This window comes from Chiloscyllium plagiosum, chromosome 6 (genome assembly GCF_004010195.1).
Source record: "Chiloscyllium plagiosum isolate BGI_BamShark_2017 chromosome 6, ASM401019v2, whole genome shotgun sequence".
Lineage (NCBI taxonomy): Eukaryota > Metazoa > Chordata > Chondrichthyes > Orectolobiformes > Hemiscylliidae > Chiloscyllium > Chiloscyllium plagiosum.
Window position 1 is genome coordinate 112050372 of NC_057715.1, and position 27877 is coordinate 112078248.

Genomic DNA, 27877 nt, shown 5'->3' on the forward strand with positions numbered 1-27877 from the left:
TATTGCGTGCAATTCTGGTCTCCTTCCTATCAAAGATGTTGTGAAACTTGAAAGGGTTCAGAAAAGATTTACAAGGATGTTGCTAGGGCTGGAGGATCTGAGCTACAGGGAGAGGCTGAACAGGCTGGGGCTGTTTTCCCTGGAGCATCGGAGGCTGAGGGGCATGGATAGGATAAATAGACAAAGTCTTTTCCCTGGGGTCGGGGAGTCCAAAACTAGAAGGCATAGGTTTAGGGTGAGAGGGGAAAGATATAAAAGAGATCTAAGGGGCAACCTTTTCACGCAGAGGGTGGTACGTGTATGGAATGAGCTACCAGAGGAAGTGGTGGAGGCTGGTCCAATTGCAACATTTAAGAGGCATTTGGATGGGTAAATGAATAGGAAGGGTTTGGAGGGATATGGGCCGGGTGCTGGCAGATGGGACTAGATTGGGTTGGGATATCTAGTTGGCATGGACCGGTTGGACCGAAGAGTCTGTTTCCATGCTGTACATCTCTATGTCAGGTAAATAGTCCAAAAATGTTAACAGTCCAGGAGGTGTATGATGAGTGGAATGTTGCCAGTTTACATGCAGAATTCAAAACATTGCGCCTTTGGGCAATGTCTGTGAGGGTTAACGTATAGAAAATTGGGGTGGGGGTAAAAGGTAATTCTTGGCGATTCCACAGCGTAAAGATTTGGGAGCAGGAAGGGAAATGAGCGCAACAAGTGATTTGCTGGCTTAATTTGGTAGATAGGACTTGACCCTGGTAAGAAAAGTCCCACCCAGAGAGACAGTAGAGGAGATGGGTTATGGTCAAGAACTGCAGTTTGGATGAGTAGGAAAGGTTTACCTTTGTCATAGTCTCACAGGATGTCATTTGTGACTTTGATAATTTTGCTATTGCATTGGAGCATAGAACAGTACAGGCTCTTTGGCCCTTGATATTGTGCTGACTTTTTATCCTACTCTAAGACCCAACTAATGTACATACCCTTCATTTTACTATCATCCATGTGCCTGTCCAAGAGTCATTTAAATGTCTGCGTGGGTTTCCTCCCGGTTTTCTCCAACAGTCCAAAGATGTGCAGGTTAGGTGAATTGGCCATGCTAAATTGCCCGTAGTGTTAGGTGCATTAGTCAGGGGTGAATGTCGGGGAATGGGTCTGGGTGGGTTGCTCTTTGGCGGGTCGGTGTGGACTTTTTGGGCCGAAGGGCCTGTTTCCACACTGTAGGGAATCTAATCAATGTATCTGAGTCTCTATTACCAGCACTGTAGTGCATTGCACACACTCACCACTCTGTAAAGAACCAACCTCTGACAACTCCCCTAAACTTTCCTCCAAACACCTTAAAATTATCCCCCCTTTTGATAGCCATTTTTGTTCTGGGGAAAAAGGTGTCTGACTATTCACTATCTATGCCTCTCATCATGTACGCCTCTCGTCATCTTGCGCGCCCCTCTCGTCATCTTGCGCGCCCCTCTCGTCATCTTGCGCGCCCCTCTCGTCCTCTTGCGCGCCCCTCTCGTCCTCTTGCGCGCCCCTCTCGTCCTCTTGCGCGCCCCTATCAAGTCGCCTTTCACCATTCTTTGCTCCAATGAGAAAAGCCTTAGCTTCCATAACCTTTCTTCATAAGACATGCCCTCCAGTCCAGGTAGCATACTGGTAAATCTCCTTTCCTACCATCTCTAGAGCTTCCATATCGTCCTCATAATGAGGCGACCAGAACTGAACACAATATTCCAAATGTGGTCTCATCAGCGCTCTATAGAGCTGCAGCATAACCTCACAGCTCTTAAACTCAATCCCCCTGCTAATGAAAGCCAACACACCTATCAACTTGGGTGGCAACTTTTAGAGATCTAAGGATATGGACCCCAAGTTCCCTCTGCCACTGAGCTCCAGGCTGAATACTTTGCATCTACTGCCACCCTTTGTCTTCTCTGGGCCAGCCAATTCTGTATCCAGACAGACAGGTTTCCCCTTCTCCCATGTATCCTTATTTTCTGAATGAGCCTACCATGGGAAACCTTATCAAATGCCTTGCTAAAATCCATGTACACCAAATCCACTGCTCTACCTTCAGTGTGTTTTGTCTCATCTCAAAGAACTCAATAAGGTTTGTGAGGCATGACCTGCCCCTCAAAGCCATGCTGACTATCTCTAATAAAACTATGGTTTTCCAAGTAATCATAAATCCTGTTTCTCAGAATCCTCTCCAATAATTTGTCCACCACAAATGTAAGACTGACTGGTCTGTAATTCCCAGGATTATCCCTATTCCCTTTCTTGAACAAGGGAAGAACATTTGCCACCCTCCAATCATCTGGGACTACTGCAGTGGACAGTGAGGACACAAAGATCAACGCCAAAGGCATAGCAATCTCTGCCCTTGCTTCCTTTAATAACCGGAGGTATATACCATTTGGCCTTATCTTCTTAACGTCAACCTGTTCTAGCATACCCGTCTATTTCATACTGTCTTCACAAATGACAAGGTCCCTCTCAGTGAATACTGAAATAGTATATTCATTATGGACCTCCCGTAACTACTCCGACTCCGGGCACAAGTTTCTTCCACTATACCCTCGCTCTGGCCATCCGCTTGTTCTTCACAAAGGGAGCAAAAGGATTCCAACTTGGACCTCTGGGAAAGGGTGTTAAAATGGGGCACCAAGAGCAATCAAGGAAATTACTTAAGAGGGCATAAAAAGCAGGGGTAATAGGTGGGTTTAGAATGACTCATTCAAAGTAGGATAGAGAATAGAAAAAGATAGAATTCCTACAGTGTGGAAACAGTCTCCTTGGCCCAACAAGTCCACGCTAACCCTCTAAAGAGTAACCCATCCAGACTCATTCCCCGAACCTATTAACTCTACATTTATCTCTAACTAATGCACCTAACTTACACATCCCTGAACACTATCCGCAATTTAGCATTGGCAATTCACTTAAACTGCGCATCTTTGGATTATGGGAGGAAACCTAAAGAGACACGGGAGAATGTGCAAACTCCGCACAGACAGTCGTCTAAGGCAGGAATTGATCCCGGGTCCCTGGCGTTGTGAGGCAGCAGTGCTAGCCACCGTGCAGCCAGGAGAGTAATGGAGTGAGTCGAGTTGGTTGCAGCAAGAAGAGAGGTGGTGGTATTGGAGTGGTTGTCAGAGGTGCCTTGTGCAGTACATTATTCAGTTTTTGTTTCCAGATTATACAAAGATTAAGATGTTTGTAGGAAGTTGTTGCCTTCCTACAGTACTGACATGGTGCTTCAGTTTTGAGTCTCTCAACTCCTTGGCCTGTTATATGGCGAAGTTCTGTTCTGACCAGCTTTAATTTGAGAACAGGAGGAAGTCGTGGTCAACCTGACAAATGGCTGTACTTAATCTTAACTACATTGCCTGATCAAAGTAGTCTCAGTTTTGAAATTTTCAATTGACCCCTGGATTCAGCAATTTTTCAGGGCAGACAGTTCCAAATTTCCACTCCTCTTTGTAAAGAAGTGCTTCCTGACACTACTTTGAATGGCCAAGTTGTAATTTTAACATTATGCCCCCCTTGTTCTAGATTCCCTCACTTAGCGAAATGGTATGCATCAAACATGAGGTCACTCCTTTCTATACTCCAGAACACACAAGTAATTTGTTTACAACCTGTCCTTGTCATTTAATCCTGTTAGCCTCTGTGATATTCTGGTGAACCTTGCTTTCTTATTGGCTTAGAATTTAAATGCAAATTACCATTTAAATCAAAGATTCTCTTTAAAAACAAGAGGGGCTTTAAAATCTGTGTGTGTTCCCGTCTGTCGGCCGCTTCAATTATCCGTGTTTAGAGACAAAAAAAACTGCAGATGCTGGAACCCAGCGTAGATAGGACCAGCAAGCCAAGTAGAGTAGTGAGGTGGAGAAGTCAACATTTCGCGTGTAACCCTTCAGTTATCCCTGTTTGGCAGGCAACACTTCAATTGAAAATTTGCACTTGATATTCAGACCCTGTGCGCAGCTGTTATCTATACATTTTCATCCTCTGTTTCTTCGCTTAATGGATCAGGCACTTGACTCTGCACAGTTTGTGTGGGGGTAGCAGATTGCTGCTTGATCAGGCTCATCCGATTGGGAGTTTCTATGTGAATAGCTTGTCTCTGTTCTGCTATATCCCAGCTCCTAGCATATGTAATGCATGCATAACAGTGCAGCTTCTTGCCCTAGGCAATTGTCTTTGGACCAATTTTCACACTAAAACCAGGGAATGGGATGCTGCCCTGTTTTTGGAGTCTGTCCAGACTGTACAGTTTACAATAGCTCTTGTGTAAAAGGGTAAATGGATTCTTGTTTGGCCTGGAGACAGGGTTCACATTTTGCTGTTCAGATGCTCATGCATCTCTCAGCTGATGGAAGTCCAGTAAAGATCCTCCTTTGAATGCTAATGTTGTTCGAGGACACAGTGCAATCTGCATGAGTTTCCTACAGTCTGCAATACCTCTCTTCCTGCCCAATTTTCTCTCCAAATGTGAGTAGACTGCAGCATTTCCCCCTCCTCTGTTGTATAGACCCAAGCAGTGTGAATTAACAAGCAATTTCACCATATCTCATCCTTACCTTAATCACACACAATCCCACGTGCCATTTCACTCCAATTTTGTGTATCCATGACCCGGGTTTCCATCTGTTTGGTGGCATTGGTTTTGGGGCTCCATTTGTGGCCAGTGTAGATCGAGGCTTACATCACCAAGGAAAGTCCTTCAGCTCATCCGTGCCATCATCTGTTGGAGTTCAAGACTTTGTGCTTCATGAGTGAGTGTGTGTTGATATCCCCCCAACTGTCACTTTAGGGAGGTATGTCTGACATCCTGTACCTTATCCAGTAACCCCAACTGTTCTCTCATCTTCCGACTGGTATCTGTTAACGGGCCATGTTCCACTTGATTTAAATTCAGTCACGTTTGGTGAATATAATTGACATTTGGTGGTTTGTATTTTTGTTTCCCCACATCTCAATACCCGACCTACACCATAGCAACAACTTTGCCTTTCATCCTGGTCTGTGTAGGAATTCTTTTGTTGCACACAGTTAGTGACACGCGAGTGTCAGCTTTGCGTTTAAATTGACAGTTGCTATTTGAAAGCTGTTCTTTTTACCTTCGTGTATTTTTTCCTCTTCATTGAAGTGAAAGATATTCACACTAAAGAATGAAAAAAAATTTTTTTCAAGGCAACCATTGCCAACATCAGACACAGGTTATGTGTAAGCATGTGTATACTCCCTGTTATATTCCTAAATCAGGTCAGTGGTTGTGCTAGTTCCCATTGTGCTGACTATGCCTAATTTGGTGTCGAATAGCAAGGAATTATACAAAAGCAATGAGTGTGTTATTTGCCAATTTGGCTGTCAGCATTATTGAACGTCAAAGCCTGTAAAGGACAACATTGCCAAAAATACCTTTACCTCTTCACCAACTTGTAATGACCCGTGTGTCCCCAAGTAAATACAGAATAACAAGTGACATTAAATGCCATTGAGGTGAGCAGTCTACCTTTGTGCCTTAATAGCAACCAGCTTCAACCATGAATTATAAAATGTGTGTATGGTATAAGATAGTCATTCTGTGACTTGATCTCCAGACTGCCTAAGAACCCCAATTCTTCCAAATGACTGCCTCTAGTTTCTTCACGTCAGTGTTTAATTAAGAGTTTTTTTTGTCATCTAGGTAGTTCTCCATTGGGAATTTAAGATTGTTCTGAGTGTACACAACAGCAATCAGAATGCCATTATGGATCATACTGTACAGACAGGTCTTCTAAAGTGTTTGGAGAAAATGACTGTGATCTGGGAACTTTATGCCAAAATAGAAGAAAATCCTACATTTCTTTAGTGCCTTTCACAACCTCCAGTCATCCTGAAAGGACCTAATAGCTAATGAAGTATTTTTGAAGTGTGGTTACTTTGGTAAAGTCTGTAGGAAATGCAGCATCTAGTTTATGTTGAAATAATAATTGTCGCGCAGGTAATTAGTTTTAAATGATATTGGCTGAGGAATAAATTGGCCAGGACGCTGGGGTGTACTTCTGTGCTCTTCAAAACAGTTTGAGGGGTCAGATAGAGCATCACTAGAAAGGTAGTACCTCTGACAGTGCAGCACTCTTTCAGTAGACTGTGCTCCCAGTTATATGTTCATTTTTCTTTGCAATTGGAATTGCAAGGTATTTTTTATCAAAATAAATTTACACTTTATGGCAAACTGGATAGCAGTTTTCAGGAATCCAGACTAAACTTTCCTTTCTCATTTAGTCCAGTTGATACCTCATCTGCAATCAAGGCAGTTTAGTCAGTGCATCCATAGCAAAGTCTCTTAGATCTTAATGAATGGTGAAGCAGGCTTGAGGGGCTGACTGGCCCTCCTATTCCTATTTCTTCCGGTCTCATGCTACACAAAGGATAATGGTGAACCTATCTGGCCACGGCTGTCCACTACCTGACTGTACTATTCCATTGGTAATTCTGGACAAAATCATGTTGTTGTTTAATCTCAGAACAATGCAGCGCAGAACGAGGCCTGACAGTTCATCATGACTGTGCCAGCACTTTTGGAGAGCAATCGAGCTAGTGTCACTGTTTTCCCACACGTCCCTGGTATTTTTGCTCCTTCAGGTATTTATTCAATGTATTTGAAGTCTGTCATATCCATTACCTGTTTCGGCACTACATTCCAAACCCTAACCGTTCCTCACATGAAATACTTTCCTCTTGTCATTTCTGGTTCTTATGCTATTTAATAGTGAGCTGAGCCCTATAGTTATTAAGTTGGTGGCAACAGTTTGCTTTATTCAATTCTGCTAACTGTGTGGAGTTTGCACGTTCTCCTCCTGTCTGTGTAGTTTATGCTGGTTGCAGCAGTTTCCTCCCACAGTCCAAAGAACTGGTCATGCTATATTATCCGTAATGTTCAGGAATGTGTCAGCTGGGTGGATAATGGTAAATATGGGAATACGGTAGGACACTGAATTTGGGTGGGATGCTCTTCAGAGTGTCAGTACAGAATCCATGTACCAAATGACCTACTTCTGCACTGTAGGGATTCTATTGAGTCTATCCAATCTAATTTAAATCCTATATGGTTTTAAATACTATTATCAAATCTCCTCTTAACCTCCAAGTTTTTAATGTGAGCAGATCTAGTTTCTCCAGTCTAAGGGTGTAACTGTAATCCTTGAGATAAAGTGAGGGCTGCAGATGCTGGAGATCAGAGCTGAAAATGTGTTGCTGGAAAAGCGCAGCAGGTCAGGCAGCATCCAAGGAACAGGAGAATCGACGTTTCGGGCATAAGCCCTTCATCCTGCTTTGAAGGCATTGTGATAAAACGCTTCCGTGACCTTTCTCAGCTTTTTATGCCTCTACTAGAAATACTTTGGACCACTATAGGGATTGAAGGTTTTGCATTGCTGCTGGAGACATTCTGTCTGCAACTGAGCATCAATGGCTCAGAATCGATCTTACCATTTGACTGAATGAAAATGAAGTCCTTGCAATGCCAATATTCATAACAAAACATGAGCACTGCCAAGAGCTGTTGTAAAAGGATCATTATCATTAAAGCAGCTAGCCCACTATCCTGAAGGTCACCCAACAGGATTGAAAAGTGGGGGGAGAAGGCTGAGTAAATCGAGAGATGTACCCTGTCCATTTTGGGTTTTTAAGATTGCAGCTTAGAGTTTTATAGGAGCATCCACAGTTTCAGGGACTGAAAAAGAATGACTTGGAATAAGACCCAGTGCAATGAGTATTGACCGGTTTAGGATAGGTGTTCTGCTTCACTACCTTAGCAAAAGAATAATTCTGTCTCAGCAATGCTAAAACTGGTCTTTTATGCTGGGGTTTTAGGGACATTAGTTGCGGTTTGAGTAGGCCCTTCTCCGTGCCCGTAATGCAAAGTCTCATACGCCATTTCTCGAATGGTGTGTGATACTTTGCATGTTACAGAATGAGCATCACTAATAAAACGGACTTGCATTTATGTGACACTGTTTAATGTCTTGCAAGATATAGAAAATATGGAATTGAGAAAATTGCAGCAAGCTCCCACAAACAGCAATCTGCTCTTCAGTATGATTTATTTTTGTCCTGTTGTTGAGACCAGGACATTGGGGTTCAGTCCCTGCTCCTCTTCAAAATAGTGTCCTGCAATCACATGCCCACCTGAGAGGACAGACTGGTCTTAACTTAACACCTCAACCAACAAGTGACACTTCTGATAGTGCCGCACTTCTTCAGCACTGTACTTGGAATGTCAACCTAGATGTAGGTCAAGATTGGAGTGGTGCTGGAAAAGCACAGCAGGTCAGGAGGTCTTTTGCCCAAAACATCAATTTTCCTGCTCCTCGGATGCTGCCTGACCGACTGTGCTTTTCGAGCACCACTCTAATCTTGACTCTAATCTCCAGCATCTGCAGTACCCACTTCAACCTAGACGTATGCTCAAGTCCTCGAATGGAACTTTGAACTTTCAAACTTCTGACTTGGAGGCAAGAATGTTACCAACTGAGCTATGGTAGGATTCACTCCCAGGTCTCGAGAACATTGCCCGGGTCTCTGGATTACTAATCCAGGAATAATACCATTAAACTTTCATCTCCCTAATGTGCATTAACTCAGAGGTAATAGTTTGCCCTTTCAGGAAAATAGTAACATTATTCTGTTCTCATAGTTTGTTACTTCCAAAACCTCGAGTCATAAACTTGTAACTTGTTGATTTATGGAATCACTGTAAAACCTGACACTAACTTTGAACACTCCTTAGGTTTTCTTTGTAGAAACATTTGCTTGCTGTACTTCTCTGTGCAACCTGTTGGATCAACACACCTGCCCTTATTTTAAAATTCTATTTTATTCTGATTTTTCAGCCGACTGTCTTGGTTTGATGGGTCTGGAATGGGATTTTCTTTGGAATATCCAACCATTAGCTTACATGCTGTGTCTAGAGATGTGACTGTCTATCCACAGGAGCACTTGTATGTGATGGTGAATGCCAAGTTAGGAGGTGAGACTCGTCTTTGTTTTTTTTAATCGGGCTGGGGGAGGGGGGGGAATATTTGGTAACTTTGTCTTTAGAATTCAGTGACAGGATTCCAGTAATTGTTCTGAACAATTCTCGATGTTTGAACATGGTGAGAGTTGCAGCTTAACGCATCTTCCCTCCTGCTGTGATGACGTTTCAGACTGGAGAAGGCTTTCTAGCCTAGCAATTTCCAACTTCCGTCCCATTGGGTGTGCAGTTTTGGAGCCCTGACATTCTCATCCTTGAAACGTAACTGGCCTCGTCTGATTTAAGTCTACCTTTCTAATTTGTCCAATCACCTGGTGTGGATCATGTGTCTAGTGGCACTGGTATCGCACTGGTGAGTAAACTCTAAATCTAATAATCCACACTGATTCCTGGGATCAAGGGTGAAATAACTTCATGGAGGCCAGTATCCCATCGCCAAGTCACCCTTTGTTTACATGTGCACCGTACACTGGCTGTGGCTAGCCAGCTCAGAGTCAGTCTCTTAACTGAGGAGAATCCCCTGTAGGTTTTTCTTGTGCAGGTGTCAGACACAGTGAAAAACAACATGTATAAAGCTTTATTTATATTCCACCACCAGAAAGAAAGGAAACACCTGAGTGGCCAGGGACGAGCAGTGCCCTTAATCCCCTGTTGTATTTTTTCTTTTTTTTTTCAGTATCCTAAACTGAGGAGACTCTAAATCTCCTGGTTATTTTTTTCCTCTGTCTCCCCCACACTACCTCCTAATAGCAATGGTGTTTAAAATTTCCTCAGCACTCGTGATGTGTGTATGTACGGGTGTGAGACACAGTGAAAGACAACAGGTGTACAAATCTTTATTCAGTTTCCACCATCAGGAAGAAAGGAAACAGCTAAGTGGCCAGTGATTAGCAGTGCTCTTAATACCCGTGTGTTTTCTTTTACCCACACTACTGCCTAACAGCTTATTTATTCCCCAGCACCCATGTTGTGTGTGCGCAGGTGAAAGACACAAGGTGCACGAATCTTTATTCAGTTTCCACCACCAGGAATAAAGGAAACACCCAAGTGGCCAGTGACAAGCAATGATCTTAATCCCCGTTTGTATTTTTCTTTTTTTCCTCCTTCTCCGCCGCAGAGCACACTGGATGTGGGCAGCTAGGTCAGGGTTTGACCTCTCCTCTTGATACAAACAAAGGAGAGTCCTTCCACACACTGGTCCAGCTCCCTCGGAGGCAGCTCTGAGTGAATAGAATCTTTGATACTCATGTTTTTTTTTCCTTTTTTTTTAAAGAGTGAACAGAACCTTTGACGCTCCTGTTTTTTAAAAAATGTTTTCTCCTTTTTTTTTTAATTTTTACTTTTGATAACCCCCACACTACTGCCTAACCGTGGTAGTGCTTATTTTTTTCCCCAGCACCCATGTTGTGTGTGTGTGTGGTTGTGAGAGTGAGAGACACAAGGTGCACCAATCTTTATTAAGTTTCCACCACCAGGAAGAAAGCACATACCCGAGTGGCCAGTGACAAGCAATGCTCTTAATCCCCGATTTTTTTTTTCTTTTTCCCCCCCCCAACACGCTTGATGTGCGTGTACAGGTGTGAGACACAGTGAAAGACACAAGTTGCACAATTCTTTACTCAAATTTCCACCACCAGGAAGAAAGCAAATACCCGAGTGGCCAGTGACAAGCTGTGCTCTTAATCCCCGTTTGCTTTATTTTCTGCATTCACTCCTATTTATTTATTTATTTATTTTAAAAGAAAAATTTTTCCACACCACCGCCTAACTGCGGGAGTGCTTATTTTTTCCCCAGCACCCATGTTGTGTGTGTGCGGGTGTGAGACAGTGAAAGACATAAGGTGCACAAATCTTTATTCAATTTCCACCACCAGGAAGAAAGGAAACACCCGAATGGCCAGTGACAAGCTGTGCTCTTAATCCCTATTTGTTTTTTTTTTAAGAACCAATCGAGGTAGAATTCTTCTGCACATTGTATACCTTACATCATGAGAGCTGTCCTCTCGGAATCTCCGTTTGCTGAAGACTCTCTGTACGAGTAGGAGTCTTCCTATTGCAGACCTTGGGATTCATCCCTTTCAGTGAACGGATCATGTCAACTCTACTTTTCAAAGTTTGATAATATATAAACTTTGTAGATGCAGAAAAGATTGTTTCCCCTTGTGGGAAAGTCGAGGAAATGAGGGCATAATCTCAGAAAAAGGGCACATTTAAGACAGTGATGTGAGATAACTCCACAGAGTCCTGTCAGCAATCTCCTTTTATTTACACATGGAAAGGCCTTGACACTGAATCCAGCTGCCTCAGAGCCAGCTGTCAGAGTGAACAGGATGTCTGACACTCCAGTTCCTTTTTTTTTTGCAGGTGAGAGACACAAGGTGTATGAATCTTTATTCAAATTTCCACCACCAGGAAGAAAGGAAACACCCGAATGGCCAGTGACAAGCAGTGCTCTTAATTCCCGTTTGTTTTTTTTAATTTTTTTTATTTTATTAAACAAATTACAGTTTACAAAAAACATTTACAGCTGTACACAAGAGACAGCAATTTTACAAGGGAGAGAAACAGCAAAGCTAGGCCCCAAACCCTACCATTCAACCATTTTACAGGGAGATGAGGACAAACCTCAAATCCCATAATCCCCGTTTGTTTTTGTCAGCCTGGCCTTCCTCATTGGCCCAGGTTAACAGCCACAATCAGGAATCTTAGTCAATGAGATCCACCTGGTTCCAATCACTACAAAGGGGTTGCTGGGGAATGGTTGAGCAAGTTGGACTTATCCTTATCAGAGTATAAAAGAATGGGAAGCTCTGAGGAGATTTAACAGGGTAGATGCTGGGCGAATATTCCCTTTTATGGGACAACCTAGAACTAAGGACCGTCACTTAAAAGTAGGAGGTCTCCCACTTAATGAGGAAATGCGTAGGAATCCCTTTCTCAAAGGGCTGACTCCTGAGAATTCTCCTTCTTGGACAACAGTGAAGGGTGCGACACTCGATGTATTCAAGTAGAGTTTGACAGATTAACAAGGGAGAAGGCAGGAAAGTGGAACTGAAGCCATAGTTCAGCTATGATTTCATTTAGCGGTGGAACAGTTTTGATTTGTTGAAAGATTTGTTCATGCTCCAGTTTTGATGGGATCTTGTGTGTGCAGGTTATGCACCACCTATCCTACAATGATAGAAAGCTCTTCATTGGCTATACAACTCTTCGTAATGTCTCAAGCTTGTGGAAATTTGTAAATTTCATCAGATGCATAAAGTGGGATACGTAACTCCATGTTATGTACGCTATGGGCACCAAACGTTCACAGATTGAACATCCCTGAGGAAACTTCTCCATCATACCATCTGCTTTCTCGACAAAAAAACTCAAAGAACTGTGGATGCTGGAAATCAGAAGCAAAAATAGAAATTATTGGAAAGACTAAGCAAATCCGGCAGATTCTGTGGCGAGAAAGCAATGTTAACTTTTCAGGTCCACTGACCCTTCTTCAGAGAACAGAGAAATTAACTCAACTTTCTCTCCACAGGTGCTACCAAACCTGCTGACTTTTGCCAGCAATTTGTTTTTGTTTGCTTCCTCTTCCTTGACAAACATTTTTATTAAAAAGAAGTCAAGTTGGGTCAGTACTTCGGATCAATAACCTTCCACACACCCCACAAAAGTCATTAGCTAAAATATTGACCTGTCCTCATGACCTACTAAATGGATTCCAGCTGTTTACAGTTTCAGTTTGTCAAATTTGATCATAAAAACAATTGTTAAAACAGTGAAACCTTTAAAATAATGGTGCTTACTTTGCATGCAGCTGAGGAATGTAAAGAAGCAAACATGGATGAAAAGGCACCTGATGGGGAGGAGGTCGAAGATGATGATGATACTGATCCAATCACAGAGGTTCGGTTTGTGCCACTGGATAAATCAGCACGTGAGTATAAAGTTGGAGCAAAAGCCCTTTTCTTTTTCCAATTCTGAAGATGAGTCACATCGGACTCGAAACATTAATTCTCTCTTTCTTGCCATGTATGCTACAGGCCTGCTGAGTTGCGTATGCTACAGGCCTGCTGATTTTCTCTTTCTTTGAGGTCTTTTACCCCATTCCTTTTGATGTCCATCCTATATGGAGAAGTCTTTCTGCCACATCCCCTAAACAGGCTTGTCACTAGTTTGAACCAGTCTTACCCACCTCTGCCCTGCTATGTGGTCAAGAGCTTAACTTTATTTTTTACATTGTTTTTCCAATCTTTTAGCTGCTTTAAATCCCTTTGATTAGATTTCCTACAGTGTGGACACAGGCCCTTTGGCCCAACCAGTCCACACCGACCCTCCAAAGAGTAACCCACCCAGACCCATTTCCCCTCTGACTAATACATCTGACACTATGGGCAATTTAGCATGGCTAATTCACCTGACTTGCACATCTTTGGACTGTGGGAGGAAACCCACACAGACACGGGGAGAATATGCAAACTCCACGCAGTCACCCGAGGCTGGAATCGAACCTGGGACCCTGGTGCTGTGCGGCAGCAGTGCTAACCACTGAGCAACTGTGCTGCCCAGTCCATTGTGTCTGCGCTTGTTCTTTAACGGCATATTTTCAACTCGTCCCTCTACCATGGTCTCTCCTCATATTCCTATACCTCTGCTTCGCATCCTAAAATTAAAGTATGTGGTGATATTTGTCCTGATCAGTCTCTGCAGCAAAGCGCTCTATTCTTCAAGCCTCCACATAAAATAAATATCTCCTAATTCTTTGGTTGACTTGTGCTACCATTTTCAATGGATGTCTGCAAGTCCATAACTCCTGAAATGGAGAAATTTGCCTTTATGTGCTTACTCTATCATTAGCTAATCACAACTTTAAAAATGTCTATTACAAAGAAATTGCATTTATAGAATGTATTTTACATTCCCATGTCTTCCCAAATTATTTTTCTAGCTGATTAAGAACTTTTAAATATAGATACTATCATTAACTAGGCAAAGATCGAACAGCTAGTCTGCCAAACAGAGTTACACAAAGAGAAACAAACTGGACAACGAGATAACTAATACAAAAGTAAAATATTGCAGATGGTAGAAATCCAAAATTTTTAAAAAATGTCGGAAATACTCAAGTCATAGATTCATACAGAGCAAGAAGCATCTGCGGAGAGATACAGAGTTAACATGTCAGGTTAAAACGTTAGCATTCCTGAAGAAGGGCTAATGCCCGAAACGTCGATTCTCCTGTTCCCTAGATGCTGCCTGACCTGCTGCGCTTCTCCAGCAACACATTTCCATCTCTGATCTCCAGCATCTGCAGACCTCATTTTCTCTTCAAAGGTTAAAACGTTAGCACTGTTTCCCTCCGTTGCTGCCAGATCTGTTGAATTTCTCCAACATTTTCTGTTGTCTTTATTTCAATGAGCCATTAGCTTGTCATTGTCACACTGGTGTACCTTGGACTATGCTGTGTGCGAGTTGACTGCTGTGGTTCCTGAAGTACTTAATTGGATGTAACACGCTTTGAGAAGTGCTGAAAGGTTCCATGTAAATGCAAATTATTTACTGTTCCTTTGCAGTGGAGCCGATGTTTACTGCAATGTGTGACTGCCAAGCCCTACACCCTGACCCAGATGACACTGACTCTGAGAATGATTTTGAAGAGGATGACGAGGAGGGAGAGGAGTATGACGTGGAGGCACATGGTAAGTAAATACTTCCTTCAAGAAAACCAGGTATTTTAGTAATCGAACCAGAAGTATAATTTTCTCTGACTTGTCATTTATGAGGATTTAAAGAATAAAAACCTGGTAGGATGCAACTTATTGTTTAGCCTTGTCTCATGTTTGTAGCCAGTGCTGTATTATGGAGGCTTGTTACATTTTGGACTATCATTTGCTGAAACCTTTAAAAGGATTTTTAATTGTCCTTTGGATTTCAAATGTGAGCTGTGTTGCTTTGCATGTGCTGCACTGTGGCAGTAAATTACACAAAGTAGTTGGGGTTATGGGTCTTTCTGTCACCCTTTCCACTCTGCCACATTCAACTGTAGCTCAAGGGGTAGCCCTCTCACCTGTGTTGCTCTTTCTGGAAGTTGGCAATCTGTTAATTGGCTGCCAAGTTTCCTGATTTGCAACCATAACTCTGTATGGATATAAAATGCTACAGAAATGCAGACCTGTCTGCCTGGTGTGTTATATCTGCAACCAATGTTGTCCATTGTCCACCTTGGTTATAGCAGAGTTTTGCTCAAAGGCTGAATTTTCAGCCAGCAGTGGATAGTGAGGCAAGAGCAAAGGCACCAATTACAAAGACCATTCCCTCATTCACTCCGAAAGTGAGTTTCTCTCGGAAGTTCAGTATTTTCCACGGTGCCTGAGTTCACTCTGCCAATGTGGTACATCTGATGAGTTGGTCAGTAAGAGTCTGTTGTCTGGCCTGTATTCAGTGGGTTAGCCTCCAGTGGGGAGCTGGTTGGAGAACTGCAGTCAAACAAATAACTTCCACAAAGCCAATTTTTAAGTGACATCTAGAAACAAAATTCTAGAAATACGCAGCAGGCATCTTTAAGGGACAACTGCAAACTAATGTTATGGAAAACTGAACAATACATGTCAACATAGATGTTGGGGGTGGGGGGGGGTTGGTAAAAATATGAAGGCAGCAGCTCCAGTTCTAGACAGGAACTTGGAGGCATGCAGATTGCTTCATGGTTCACTGTTAGATTGTCCCTTAATCCCCAGTACCTTTTGTCCCTCTTGTTTTTGTTTTTCATCACCGTTCCTTTTTTGTTGGTCTTGGGTTTGTCTGCAGTTTAGAGCACAATGGATGTTTTGCTAGCAAGTTCAATGAAAGCTCAATTGAGGGAGGAATTCCAATCAGGCAAGAGACAACACCAACTGTTGTTTCTGAGTGAGTGGGTTATGTGGTGAACTGTTGGCAGCTTTTACTGACTGTCGTGCCGTTGACGAGATTGATTTCTTTTTTCTTCTTTGTCCCCTTGCAGGGCTGCCTGGCTTTCTGCCTCAACCCATTGCTCTGAGTTCTGACTGTCTGTATCAAAGATTTTGAATGGCAGCATAGTTTTATAATAATCATCTCAGTTTGCCAACGTATGGTCCACAAAGATACAAATATTACAGGAAGAAAACTGACCAGTTGTTGTTAAAGTGACTTGGAGTGGGGTGATGATCCCGGCACTGTGTTTAACCAAGGGGGCACTGAATTCTGTTTTTAAGTTCTTTTGTCCCTCAGGCAGCATTCATCCAAACCAAAAGCCCAAAGCTAGCTGGGTAGTCCAGGCTGAGTACCACCACATTGCAACAGTACTTCACTATTGAGCAGCCAGGGATTTAAGGATGGGGCAGGGAGAGAACAATTGTTCATAACTGTGGAACATGGATGAGAGCACCTTGAATAATGATTGGATAATTGTGTTTTTAAAGAATATTTGGATGTTTTTACTTCATACAATTCTTTTTAAAAAGCCTGCCTTTGCCAAAAAACAAGATTGCAGGACTTGTCAATCTGCAAGAGTGTGATTTCCTCTTTTGAAGTAAGAATACTTTTAACAGCAATGTTCGGTACTCATCGATTTTCTTACTAAACACAAACTGCTGCTCATTAGCAAATTAATTTCCCAAATAACTCAAAGCTGTTAAAAATGTCAGCGAATGCAGACAGTTGTGTATCATTGAGAATATTTACCATATGAAGTCAGAATTCAGGATTAGAACTTAAGATGAGAAGTTTCTTCCCTCAGAAGGTCAGGAAGCTTTGGTGTTTTTTATCCCAAACAGCCATGAAAGCTGAGTCTCAGAAAGCACCAAAGCTGAGTCAGAGAGATGTTTGAAATATTGGTGATTTGGGGGTTATGTAGAGCAGGCAGGGAAGTGGAGCTGGGTCCATGGTCAGATCAGCCATAATCCTTCTGAATGGCAGAGCCATGACAGCTTCGATCTTGACTGAGATGAGGAATTTCTTCTTTAAGGTTGTGTCTTTAGAACTCCTTGCTACAGAGAACTGAGGCAGTGTCTTTGTATATATTTAATAAATAGATTCATCATCAATGGAGGAATCAAGGATTGGGGAAAATGCAGGAAAGTGGACATAAGAAATATCGGATCAACCATGATCCTATTGAAAGGTGGACCCCACCACCAGAGATCTATTTCCCTCCCCACCACTATCCATTTCCGTAAAGACCATTCCCTCCATGACTCCCTTGTCAGGTCCAGGCCTCACCACCATCACCAACAACAACTCACCCTCCCCTCTCAGCACCTTCCCCTGCCACCGCAGGAATTGCAGACTTGGGTTCATACCTTTCCCCTCGCCTCCGTCCAAGGCCCCAAAGGAGCCTTCCACATCCATCAGAGTTTTACCTGCACTTACACACGTGTCATTTACTGTATCCATTGCTCCCGATGCGGTCTCCTCTACATTGGAGACAGGATGTCTATTTGCAGAGCGGTTCAGAGAATGTCTTTGGGACACCTGCACCAACCAATCCCACCGTCCTGTGGCCGAACACTTCACTCCCTAACCACCTGATGCCTGGGGGAAGAACGCCTCGTCTTCCGCCTTGGGACCCTCCAACCACACGCCATCAATGTGGATTTCACCAGTTTCCTCATTTCCCCTCCCCCATCTTATCCAAGTTCCACCCTTTCAACTCATCACCGCCCTCATGACGTATCCATCTTCCTTCCCACCTATCCCATCCACCCTCCACTCTGACCTATCCCGATTTGTCCCGTCTCATCTATCTATCGCGCTCTGAGCTACTCTCCACCCCTTTCCCACCCACTCCCTCCCTTCTGTTTTATCTCACCATCCCCTTGGCGCTCAGCCCCATTCCTGATGAAGGGCCTTTGCTGAGAATGTAGAGTTTTCTGCTCCTGGGATGCTGCCTGACCTGCTGTGTTTTTCCAGCACCACTCTCTCGACTCTAATCTCCAGCATCTGCACCTCGCTGTAGAGGCTGAGTCAGTTTTTTTAACATTGAGAGAATAGAGATCAGATATGATCTTATTGAATATCTCAAGGTCTAACTGGTGTATTTTGCTCTTAATTTTCATTTTTGATACTTTGCTGAGGTTCCAGTGACTGCATGGTTTTTGCTTTCACTGTGATTTCAACCACAGGGTGGCAGTGTTTGATCAGAAACGGTTATTCTCTGGTAGTTTCTTGCCAGTAGAAATTCCTAATCTTTGTGCAATTCGAAACAGTTAGTGTCAACCCCAGTGACTTATATGGCTTGTTCATACTGCTTCCATAGTAGTGTTTAAAACAGTCACCCTATCTCCTGTTCTCTCAAATCTAAGATATTCACAAAAGAACCAGATGGGCAATGAGGATATCCTTTCCTCAAATTGTTGTGATCAGGAATTCAGTGGCAGAGAGGATAACGAAATATTCAGAACTAACTTTCAATGTGGAATTGAACATGTACTTGAGAAAACTTTCTGAGCTACAGCGTGAGGCTTATTGGATAGCTGTCTGATAAAACCACTAGAGGCTCAGTGGACTGAGTGTTGTAATCTTTGATGATAAGCTAAATACAGAGTCTTCAGACTGGTTTTGAGTAAAGAAAGAAGCCTTAATTTTGCAGACAGAATTAACAGATCAGAGAAATATCTCTATCATGATTTGAAGACGTAATTCTGGGCAGTCACTTTGCTGTTGAAACAGTCTCCAGTCTGTTATCTAGAATTAGCTACATGGGGCAGGTGATTGTGGCGTAGTGTAAATGTATCTGGTCTATTAACCCAGAGGCTCAGGTTAGGGCTGTAGGAACATCAAATCTCGCCAATGGAATTTAAATTAAATCAATAAAATCTAAATTGTAAAAGTTCGTCCTAGTAATGATCTTGCAAACGATCATTAATTTTTTGGTTCACTTAGGTCCTGTAGGATAAGAAATCTGCCATCCTTGTCTGGGTCTGATCTACATGTGATTCCAAATCTATAGCAATGCAGTTGTTTGGTATGCTTGCCTTTACTGATCAGTGCATAGAGTACAGGTGGTCATGTTGTAGCATTACAGGACATTGGTTCGGCCACTTTTGGAACACTGCGTGCAATTCTTGTCTCCCAGCTGTAGGAAGGATGTTGTGAAACCTGAAAGAGTGCAGAAAAGGTTTACAAGGATGTATCCAAGGTTGGAGGGTTTGAGCAATAGGGAGAGGCTGAGGCTGAGGCTGAATAGGCTGGGGCTATTTTCCCTGGAGTGTCAGAGGCTGAGGGGTGACCTTATAGAGGTTTATAAAATTGAGGGGCAAGGATAGGATAAATACGCAAGGTCTTTTCCCCAGGGTGGTGAGTAGGGGGGAGGGGGAGAAGAAGAGTCCAAAACCAGAGAGCATGGGCTTAAGGTCAGAGAGGAAAGATTTAAAAGGGAATTGAAGGGCAACATTTTCCTGCAGAGGGTGGTATGTGGATGGAATGTGCTACCAGAGGAATTGGAGGCTGGTACAATTACAACATTTAAAAGGCACTGGATGGGTGCATGAATTGGAAGGGTTTAGAGGGATATGGGCCAAATGCTGGCAGATGAGACTAGATTAATTTAGGATATCTAATTTAGGCATAGACAAGTAGGACTGAAGAGTCTGTTTCTGTGCTATACATCTTTATGACTCCAAGACTTAACAGCCTTGTGAAATGGTACAGAGGGCTAATCATTTCAAAGGCAACTAGGGGTGGGCAACGAATGCTTGCTTTTCCAGAAATGCTTACATCCAATATAAGAATGAAGAAAAGTAAAGGTTCCCATGGACTGACACTGCGCTGCATGTTGGACAGTTTCCACATTGATTTAGAATTGGCAGCTTCCTGTAAGGATGTTACATGTAATTGCACATCATTGACAAAACCAATTTATTTTTAGAGTCAGAGTCACACAGCATGGCAACGGTCCCTTTGGTCCAACTTGTCTGCTTCAACTAGATACCCCAATCTGATCTAGTCCCATTTGCTAGCATTTGGCCCATATCCCTCTAAACCCTTCCTATTCCTATACCTGTCCAGATGCCTTTTAAATGTTGAAATTGTACCCACCTCCACGACTTTCTCTGGCAGCTCATAGCAGATATGCACCACTCTCTGCATAAGAAGGTCGCCCTCAGATCATTTTTAAATCTTTCATCTCTCACCTTAAACCTGTGCCCAATAGTTTTGGTCTCCCTCACCCTTGTTAAAAGGTATTGTCTATTGACACTATCCCTGCCGCTCATGATTTTATAAACCTCTATAAGGTCACTCCTCGGCCTCCCAATGCTCCAGGGAAATAAGTCCCAGCCTATTCTGCCCCTCCCTATAACTCAAACCTTCCAGTCCCGGCAGCATCCATGTAAATCTTTTCTGCACCCTCTCAAGTTTATCAATATCCTTCCAATGGCAGGATGATTAAAATTGTACTCAGTATTCTAAAAGTGGCTTCACCGATGTCCTGTACAGCCACAAATGACGTCCCTTCTCCTTGACTGTGTTCTGACCAATAACAGCAAGTGTGCCTAACACCACCTTCATCACCCCGTCTCCCTATGACTCCACTTTCAAGTGCCTGCACCTTTGGGTCTCTTTGCTCAGTAATCCTGCTCAGCATCCCTCCCCAGGACCCTACCATTGACGGTGTAAGTCCTGCTTTGGTTTGCCTGACCAAAATGTGACACCTTGCGTTTATCTAAATTAAACGCCCAAAATAATAAAAGAGCCTGCTGACTATTTGGGCTTTTACTCCGTTCAGCATGTGCTACGCTGCTTTTACTGAAGCTTGTTGCACTTTTGAAAGCCAATCATCCAATTTTGCCTTCATTTCCAACAGAGCGAGGACAAGGAGATGTTCCCACCTTCTACACATATGAAGAAGGCTTCTCCCATTTGAACCCTGAAGGACAGGCAACTCTGCAAAGACTTGAAGGCATGTTAGCTCAGTCAGTCAGTCAGCAGGCCTTTCATATGGCTGGTGTGCGGACCGAATCTTCAGTTGACAATGAAGGTGAAGTATCTCGACTTTTTTAAGCTTAATTCTCTATTTTAAAAAATAGTGGTTGAAAGCTGTGTCTGGTAGCATCACATCCAATATGACACTTCAGAATGAAGCTTAGGGTGTGTATGGGATGGGCACATCAACTTAAAATGGGCAGGCAATTACAAAGCTTGAAAATGCAATCAGTGAGGAGACAAGGAGGACTTTGGAGAACTGCTGAAATGGGTAGATGTGAAATTTAATGCAAAAAAAAATGATATATCTTAGAAGAAAGAATGAGATGGGGCGAGACAAATAAATGGTATAATGTTAATGTGGTTGCAGAAATAGAGCAACACGAGGTGAGGGTTTCTATGTCCATGTATGTTTTGATGGTAACTGGACAATTAATATGATTCCTCAGCACCCCATCCTGTTCCCTAGCCAACACCGCGCTCTCAGCCTTGATGCAGTGCTCCAACAAAGCTCCCCGCAAGCTGGAAGAACAGCACTTAATTTTCCACTAGGGAACTCTACAGCATTCTGGACTCTATCAAGTGCACCAATTTTAGGGTTTGAGCTTCTCCTATGTCCTTACCCCAACCCCCACACTCCAGGCATTGTCATCACAGTCTGCTATTACACGCAATCCATTGTTAGCCACGAACACTATTAATAGCTATTCACCCTCCTAGCCGGATCATTATTTGTTGGGCTTTATTCCTACTTGTCAGTTACTCCTTTACCACCACCAACATTTCCCCCCCCTGCCCCGCCCCGTCCAGCCCAAGCTGCCAACAGTTCTGAGGAAGAGTCACTGGACCTGAAATGTTAACTCCAATGTCTTTCCATAGACGCTGCCAGACCTGCTGACCTTTCCAGTAATTTCTATTGTTAATATCATTATGGCTGGATCTCCAAGTTCAGATCATTAATATAAATTGAAAAGAGCTGTGGCTGTCGTGCAATACTGTTTATACCCAGTCAGTCTGGAAAAATAACCATTAAGCAAAACATTCTGCTTTCTATTTCTCAGCTAAATTCATATATCCTTGCTGTCCATGTCTTTTTAATTACATGGGCTTTAATTTTAGTAATATGTCTATTACATGGAGCTTTATCAGTTGATATTGAAACATATATACAACAGGCACTGCACTACCTTTATGGATTGTTATCTTTCGGCACATCATGTGAGTTCTAGTTTTCTAAAATAGTAATCTAATTTGTTACCACTTTAATCCTGCTCTATCCAGTTATCTCTGCATATTTTTCCCTTTTTGAATATAATCTAACTTCCGAGTGAGTAGTTCAGGGTTGTAAATGGCATGGGAGGAATGGAATAAGATGGAGGTGGTAGAACGGGTGACATGGAGATAACGTGAGGATCGATAGGAATGGGATGAGTATATAGCATTAGTGACATGGCATGGGATGGGGATTTAAAGAAGCATCAAAGAAAGAAAGATCCTGATTTCACTGCGCATGTTTTGCAGTCTCTGCTCGTATATTGTACATAAAAATGCACAGATATAGATTATTTGGGGGAGTTACCTGTGACACGCTATTTCTTGTGGAATGTATTTTATCACATGCCAAGTGTATTGTAACCCTATACCAAACCCATAATTGTCTGTGTGACTGCTGCATCTCACTGCTAACCACGTAACCTGTTTTTACTGCCTTCATACCTGTGAAATCTACTGGTTGACTGTTACTTCATCAAAGAACACAGTTCTTTCACTACTCTAAGTTGGCGCAATACGCTAGTCTCCCCATGATTATTGCTAATCTTTTTTCAGCCAAGTTCTTTGCCCCAATTTTCTCCTCTTCAGTCCCCTACTGCACACTCTGTATTTGGTATGATTTTGTGCTGTATTTTGAACTTTTTTTCATAAGCCTCGTTTTTGTGTTTCATTGAGATCTCTCAATCTTTAGTCATCGAAGCAGCTGCAGCTTTGATTGTCCTTTTCTCCTTCAAAGGTATGTGTTAAAGCAAGAATATCCCACTGTTGGTGTGATGAGGCTTTATGTTTTAGTTTGTTCCTTGTTAGATCCATTGTGGAGCTACTGAGCTGGGTGTAATAACGGTGAGGTAAATTTGATTATGGATGTTGCTGACCTTTGCTGTCTGTCTGCCAGCTTCATGCCAGTTACAAGTGCTGAGCCAAGGTTAAACTGTAACACAAACTGTGCTTTCTCCCTACTGTTCTTTATTTCTGTAAATGGAAACCTTTTTCTTATTCACCCTGAAGTAACCAAATGCCTTTGGAATACTCATCATGCTGATCTAAAGTGAGGTCTGTCAGTATGTTTTGAACATGGGAGCCACAGGGAACTGGAAGTACAAAGTATTAACCACCAGGAGTGTGTCAGATCAAGCAATGATCTAAATAATGCTTATTAGGAATTGAAGTGCGATACTCAGTCCCTCGAACCTGATCACTATTCAGTTAGATCACCTCCAACTTCATACTGCCTAAATTTAAAAAAAAACTCATCAATTTCAGTCACGAAAAACCCATTTAATCTCCAGCATCACTGCTTTCTGGGAGAGAGAATTCCAGATTTCTTCTTCAATTATGTCAGCAAGGGATTCCTGGTGTCAGTTGTAAAGACAACAAACATGTCAGCCATGATTTTAATGATTGGTAGATCAAGGTCAAAGGACTAAATGGAAAATCCTGTTTCTAAGTTCTGTGTTCCAAGATCATCTTGCTGTCATTTAAGGATTATGGCAGTGGAAGAGTTAATTTAGTACCTTTGTGGAGTTTTACTCTGAATGCAGCCTAGACTTGTTGGCTTTATGTACTGGATGATGAGTCACAATTGTTAATTCACAAGCATTTGTAACACACAGAAGGAAGCTATTTGGCCCATCACATCTGTGCCAGTCAACAAAGATCTGACTACACTAATCTCATTTTAGCGCTTGGCCTATAGCCCTAAAGGCTGTGTAACTGGAAGTGAGTATCTAAAGACTGCTTAAATATTACAAGAGATTCTGACTGAATTGGTCTATCCTCTCAGAGAATTTCTTCTCCTCTTTTAGTCTTTTACTACACTCCAGTTTCTGGGGAACATTTATGTAACCACTGTTCATTAAACGTTCCTCATGATGAGTTAACATGGGGACAGAACATGAATCATATTTGACGAAGTTATTGAAATATCAATGACGGTATCTATGCGCTAAGCTCTTGTGGGAAGATTTATACTGATTGGTTGAAGAACTAGTGGCGACGTGAGGAAAACCGTTTAATCCTAAAGGTGGTGGGTGTATGGAATTTGTTGCCCAGTTTCGTAGTTGAGATGGAAACCTTGAACTCTTTAAAAAGAAGTCTGGATCTGCACCTGAAGTGCTGTAGGCTGCAAGGCTCCAGACCAGGTACTAGATTGGATGGCTAGTTTATTCAGCCAACATAGACATGATGTTTCTGTGTTGTAATGTTTCTATGGTTTTATGGAAGTTTTTGTGCTCTTGAAAAGCAATAGCTATTTTAAGATTTCACTAATGTGTGGGGCTAAGCTTAAGAATGTTATTTGTGGATTTAAGTAGTTTGTGCTAATGTAGCACTTATTACAACCTTTAAACATCACAAAGCACTTAACAACCAGTGAATGTTTTGAAGCCTAGTCATTAGTAAACTATAGATTGTACACACTATCACTAACACCACCAAATTCCACCTCTAACATTGCCTGACATAACGTAGGAATTAGGAGCGGGTGCAGGCAATTCAGCCCTTCCTGCCTGCACCCCATAGCCTTTTATCCTTCTTTTCATCAGAAACCTTTGTTTCTTTTTGAATCTTTTGATTTGATTCTGCCTCCATTGCAGTCTGGGGCAGAGAGTTCCACAGATCTACAACCCTCTGAGAGAAGTAGTTCCTCCTCCTCTCGGTTTGGAGCCTACCTCCTCTCAATCTCTATGATTCTATATCAATGATCTCTTGAACAAGACTGTCCCACAAGGGAGAACGACTGTTCAACGTCCACCTTATCAAGCCCCTTTAGCATTTTCTATACCTCAATCAGATCCACCTTAATTCTTCTGAATTCCAGCGAATGGAAGCTCAAGCTCTTCAACTGCTCTCCGTATGACAGCCCTTTCATCCCTGGGGTCAACCTAGTGAACCTCCCCTGAATTGCCTCCAGTGCCACCACATCCTCAAGTAAGGAAACCAAGACTGGACAGTACTGTAGGTGTGGTCCCACCAGCGCCTTATATAATTGTAACAACATTACATTTATAATCCAGTCCTTTGGAATAAATGCCAGGATTCCATTTGCTTCACCCTTGTCATTCAACTTCTCTTTCGTTCCTGTGTTACCTCTATACTTGGTTGTTCAAAGTTACTGCTGAGAGGTTTCCCACAGTCCATCTGGATGAATTGAAGGTCATAAAATATTCTGCTTAACTCAGAGTTCCCATATAATCCCTGTACTGGCTGACTTGATATCGACTCTCTTCCAGTAATATCTATTTTAAATGTTTCAAATCTGTTTTATCGATGTCACTGGCTAGGCCAGTATATATTGTTGTCTTTAATCCCTCCTGAGAGGGTGGTGGTAAACTTAGTCCTTGCTTCGCTGCAATCTTTGTCCACAATAAAATATTCTGATCAATTATCTAAATAAATTTCAAATCTTTCTGTTGCCTCTGTTTGTAATCTCCTCCGATTCCACAGCCCTGTGAGGTAGCTGTGCTTCTTTAGTGTAGGGTTGCTAAGCTCTCCCGATTTTAATTGCTGCACCATGCTTTCAGTTGTTAGGGCGCGAGCTCTGGAATGATGTGACAACCAATGTGTGCACAATGTTGCTGTGCAAGCAGAACTGTGCTGTTTGAAGGATAAATACAGGCTATTAAATCAGAACCAAGTCTCTAGACAAATAGGGCCTTGGTCTAATGTGCAAAAATAGCACTTGGAGCAGCGCTGGATTGCTACCGTAGCTGATGTGAAATCAGTGCAGCCCTGTGAAACTTTGGATCTAATTGTAATATCTCTTTGCAGATGGGATGGAGGTGGATGTTGCTCCAGTGGAAGCCGGACAGTTTGATGATGCTGACGTTGAGCACTGGTAAGTGCTGATTGAACGGTCTAATCAAGTACAGCATTCCTTGGGTTGTATAATAAACCTGTTGTGGGAATTTAAGGAAAGGCTCTTGAACGAGAATGTTCGTTGATTAGCTGAAATTTGTAGATCAGTTGGAACATCTTTTCAAAACAAAAACAAGCAGCTGGTCCACAAATTTGGAACGTTACACTCTATTTCCTCAAAAATCTTTTATATATTTTGAATTGTTGGGGCCGAAGCACTGACCTCTAGGGTACCGATCCTGGTGACTCTCAGCCTTCCACTCTGAAACCAGCCAATTTATGCTGATGATGGGAGCATCGTGACTAAATGCTTTCTACTTCCTCCCCCAGCAACCACATAATCGTCTGGAAGAGACTAAAAAGGGAGAAAGACTTTGGAAATCTCCTGTCTGACATCCTCAAATAAGCAAAACCAATCCCAAAAGTCATGCAGGCTTAGTGTTCTCTGTAAGAATACTTGCTTTCAACTTCAGACTGTGCTGGCAGACTAGAGGGTGGCAAATTCTTAGAAAAGAGGGGAGGGAGAAAATTGGGAATTACAGACCAGTCAACATAGCATCAGTAGTGGATGAAGTGATTGCGTCTGTTATATAGGATGTAATAACACGGCGCTTAATAAAAGAACAGTATAACAAAGTCAGCAGAGATTTATTAAAAGAGAGATGTGATTGTCAAACCTACTTGAGTTTTTTTTGAAGATCTAAAGTGGTACAAATAAATGAAGGAGAGCCAGCGGATATGTTTTTGGAGCTTCAGAAAGCTTTTGATAAAATCCCACACGAGGTTATTGTGCAAAATCAAAGCAAATGGGGCTTGTGGTAATATGGATTGAGACTTGGTTAGCAAGCTAAAACCAAGTACAAATAAATTGGCTGGTTTCAGAGTGGAAGGCTGAGAGTCACCAGGATCGGTACCCTAGAGGTCAGTGCTTCGGCCCCAACAATTCAAAATATATATAAAAGATTTTTGAGGAAATAGAGTGTAACGTTCTCTAGTTTGTGATGATACAAAATATAAAGAGGCTTCAAGGCAATTTAAACCAGTTGAGTCAGTGGGCAAATATGAAGTTATCAGTGGCAGAGTATTTTTTTTAAATGGTGATGAATTAGGAAACATTGATGTATGAAGGGAACCTGGTGTTCTTGTACACTCCTTGTGTAAAGCAAGCATGCAAATGCAGAATGCAAGATAGGGCACATTGTATGTTGGTTTTAATTGCAACAGGGTTTGAGTATAGGTACAAGAAAATCTTACTAGAACTTACTAGGAACAGGACATTGTTGTCAATGTGAGTACTGAGTCACAATTAAGTAGAATGGATGGCTTTGAGGTATGTAGAGAAGAGGTGTTGGAAATTCTGGAAAGGGTGAAAATACATAAGTCCCCTGGGCCTGATGGCATTTATCCTAGGATTCTCTGGGAAGCAAGGGAGGAGATTGCAGAGCCATTGGCCTTGATTTTTATGTCCTCGTTGTCTACAGGAGTAGTGCCAGAAGATTGGAGGCTAGCAAATGTGGTTCCCTTGTTCAAGAAGGGGAGTAGGGATAACCCTAGTAACTATAGGCCGGTGAGTCTCACTTCTGTTGTGGGCAAAATCTTAGAGAGAATTGTAAGGGATAGAATTTATGAACATCTGGATAGGAATAATGTGATCAAGGATAGTCAGCATGGTTTTGTGAAGGGCAAGTCGTGCCTCACAAACCTTATTGAATTCTTTGAAAAGGTGACGAAGGAGGTTGATGAGGGGAAAGCGGACTTTAGTAAGGCGTTTGATAAGGTTCACCATGGTAGGCTACT

At 42.4% G+C, this 27877-nt stretch overlaps 1 protein-coding gene across 3 annotated transcripts in view; it reads left to right on the forward strand.

Moving 5' to 3' along the window:
- The window catches only part of clns1a (chloride channel, nucleotide-sensitive, 1A), a 37277-nt gene that overhangs the window by 3087 nt on the left and 6313 nt on the right, over window positions 1-27877 (forward strand). Inside the window, exons 2-6 of one of the 3 annotated variants that reach the window (XM_043692422.1) lie at window positions 8877-9013; window positions 12831-12950; window positions 14587-14712; window positions 20835-21008; window positions 25994-26064. In XM_043692422.1, the coding sequence (XP_043548357.1) occupies window positions 8877-9013; window positions 12831-12950; window positions 14587-14712; window positions 20835-21008; window positions 25994-26064 (628 nt within the window). Of the gene's footprint in view, window positions 1-8876; window positions 9014-12830; window positions 12951-14586; window positions 14713-20834; window positions 21009-25993; window positions 26065-27877 lie in introns of those variants that run through there. The other 2 variants (XM_043692423.1, XM_043692424.1) reach the window with 2 other exon arrangements.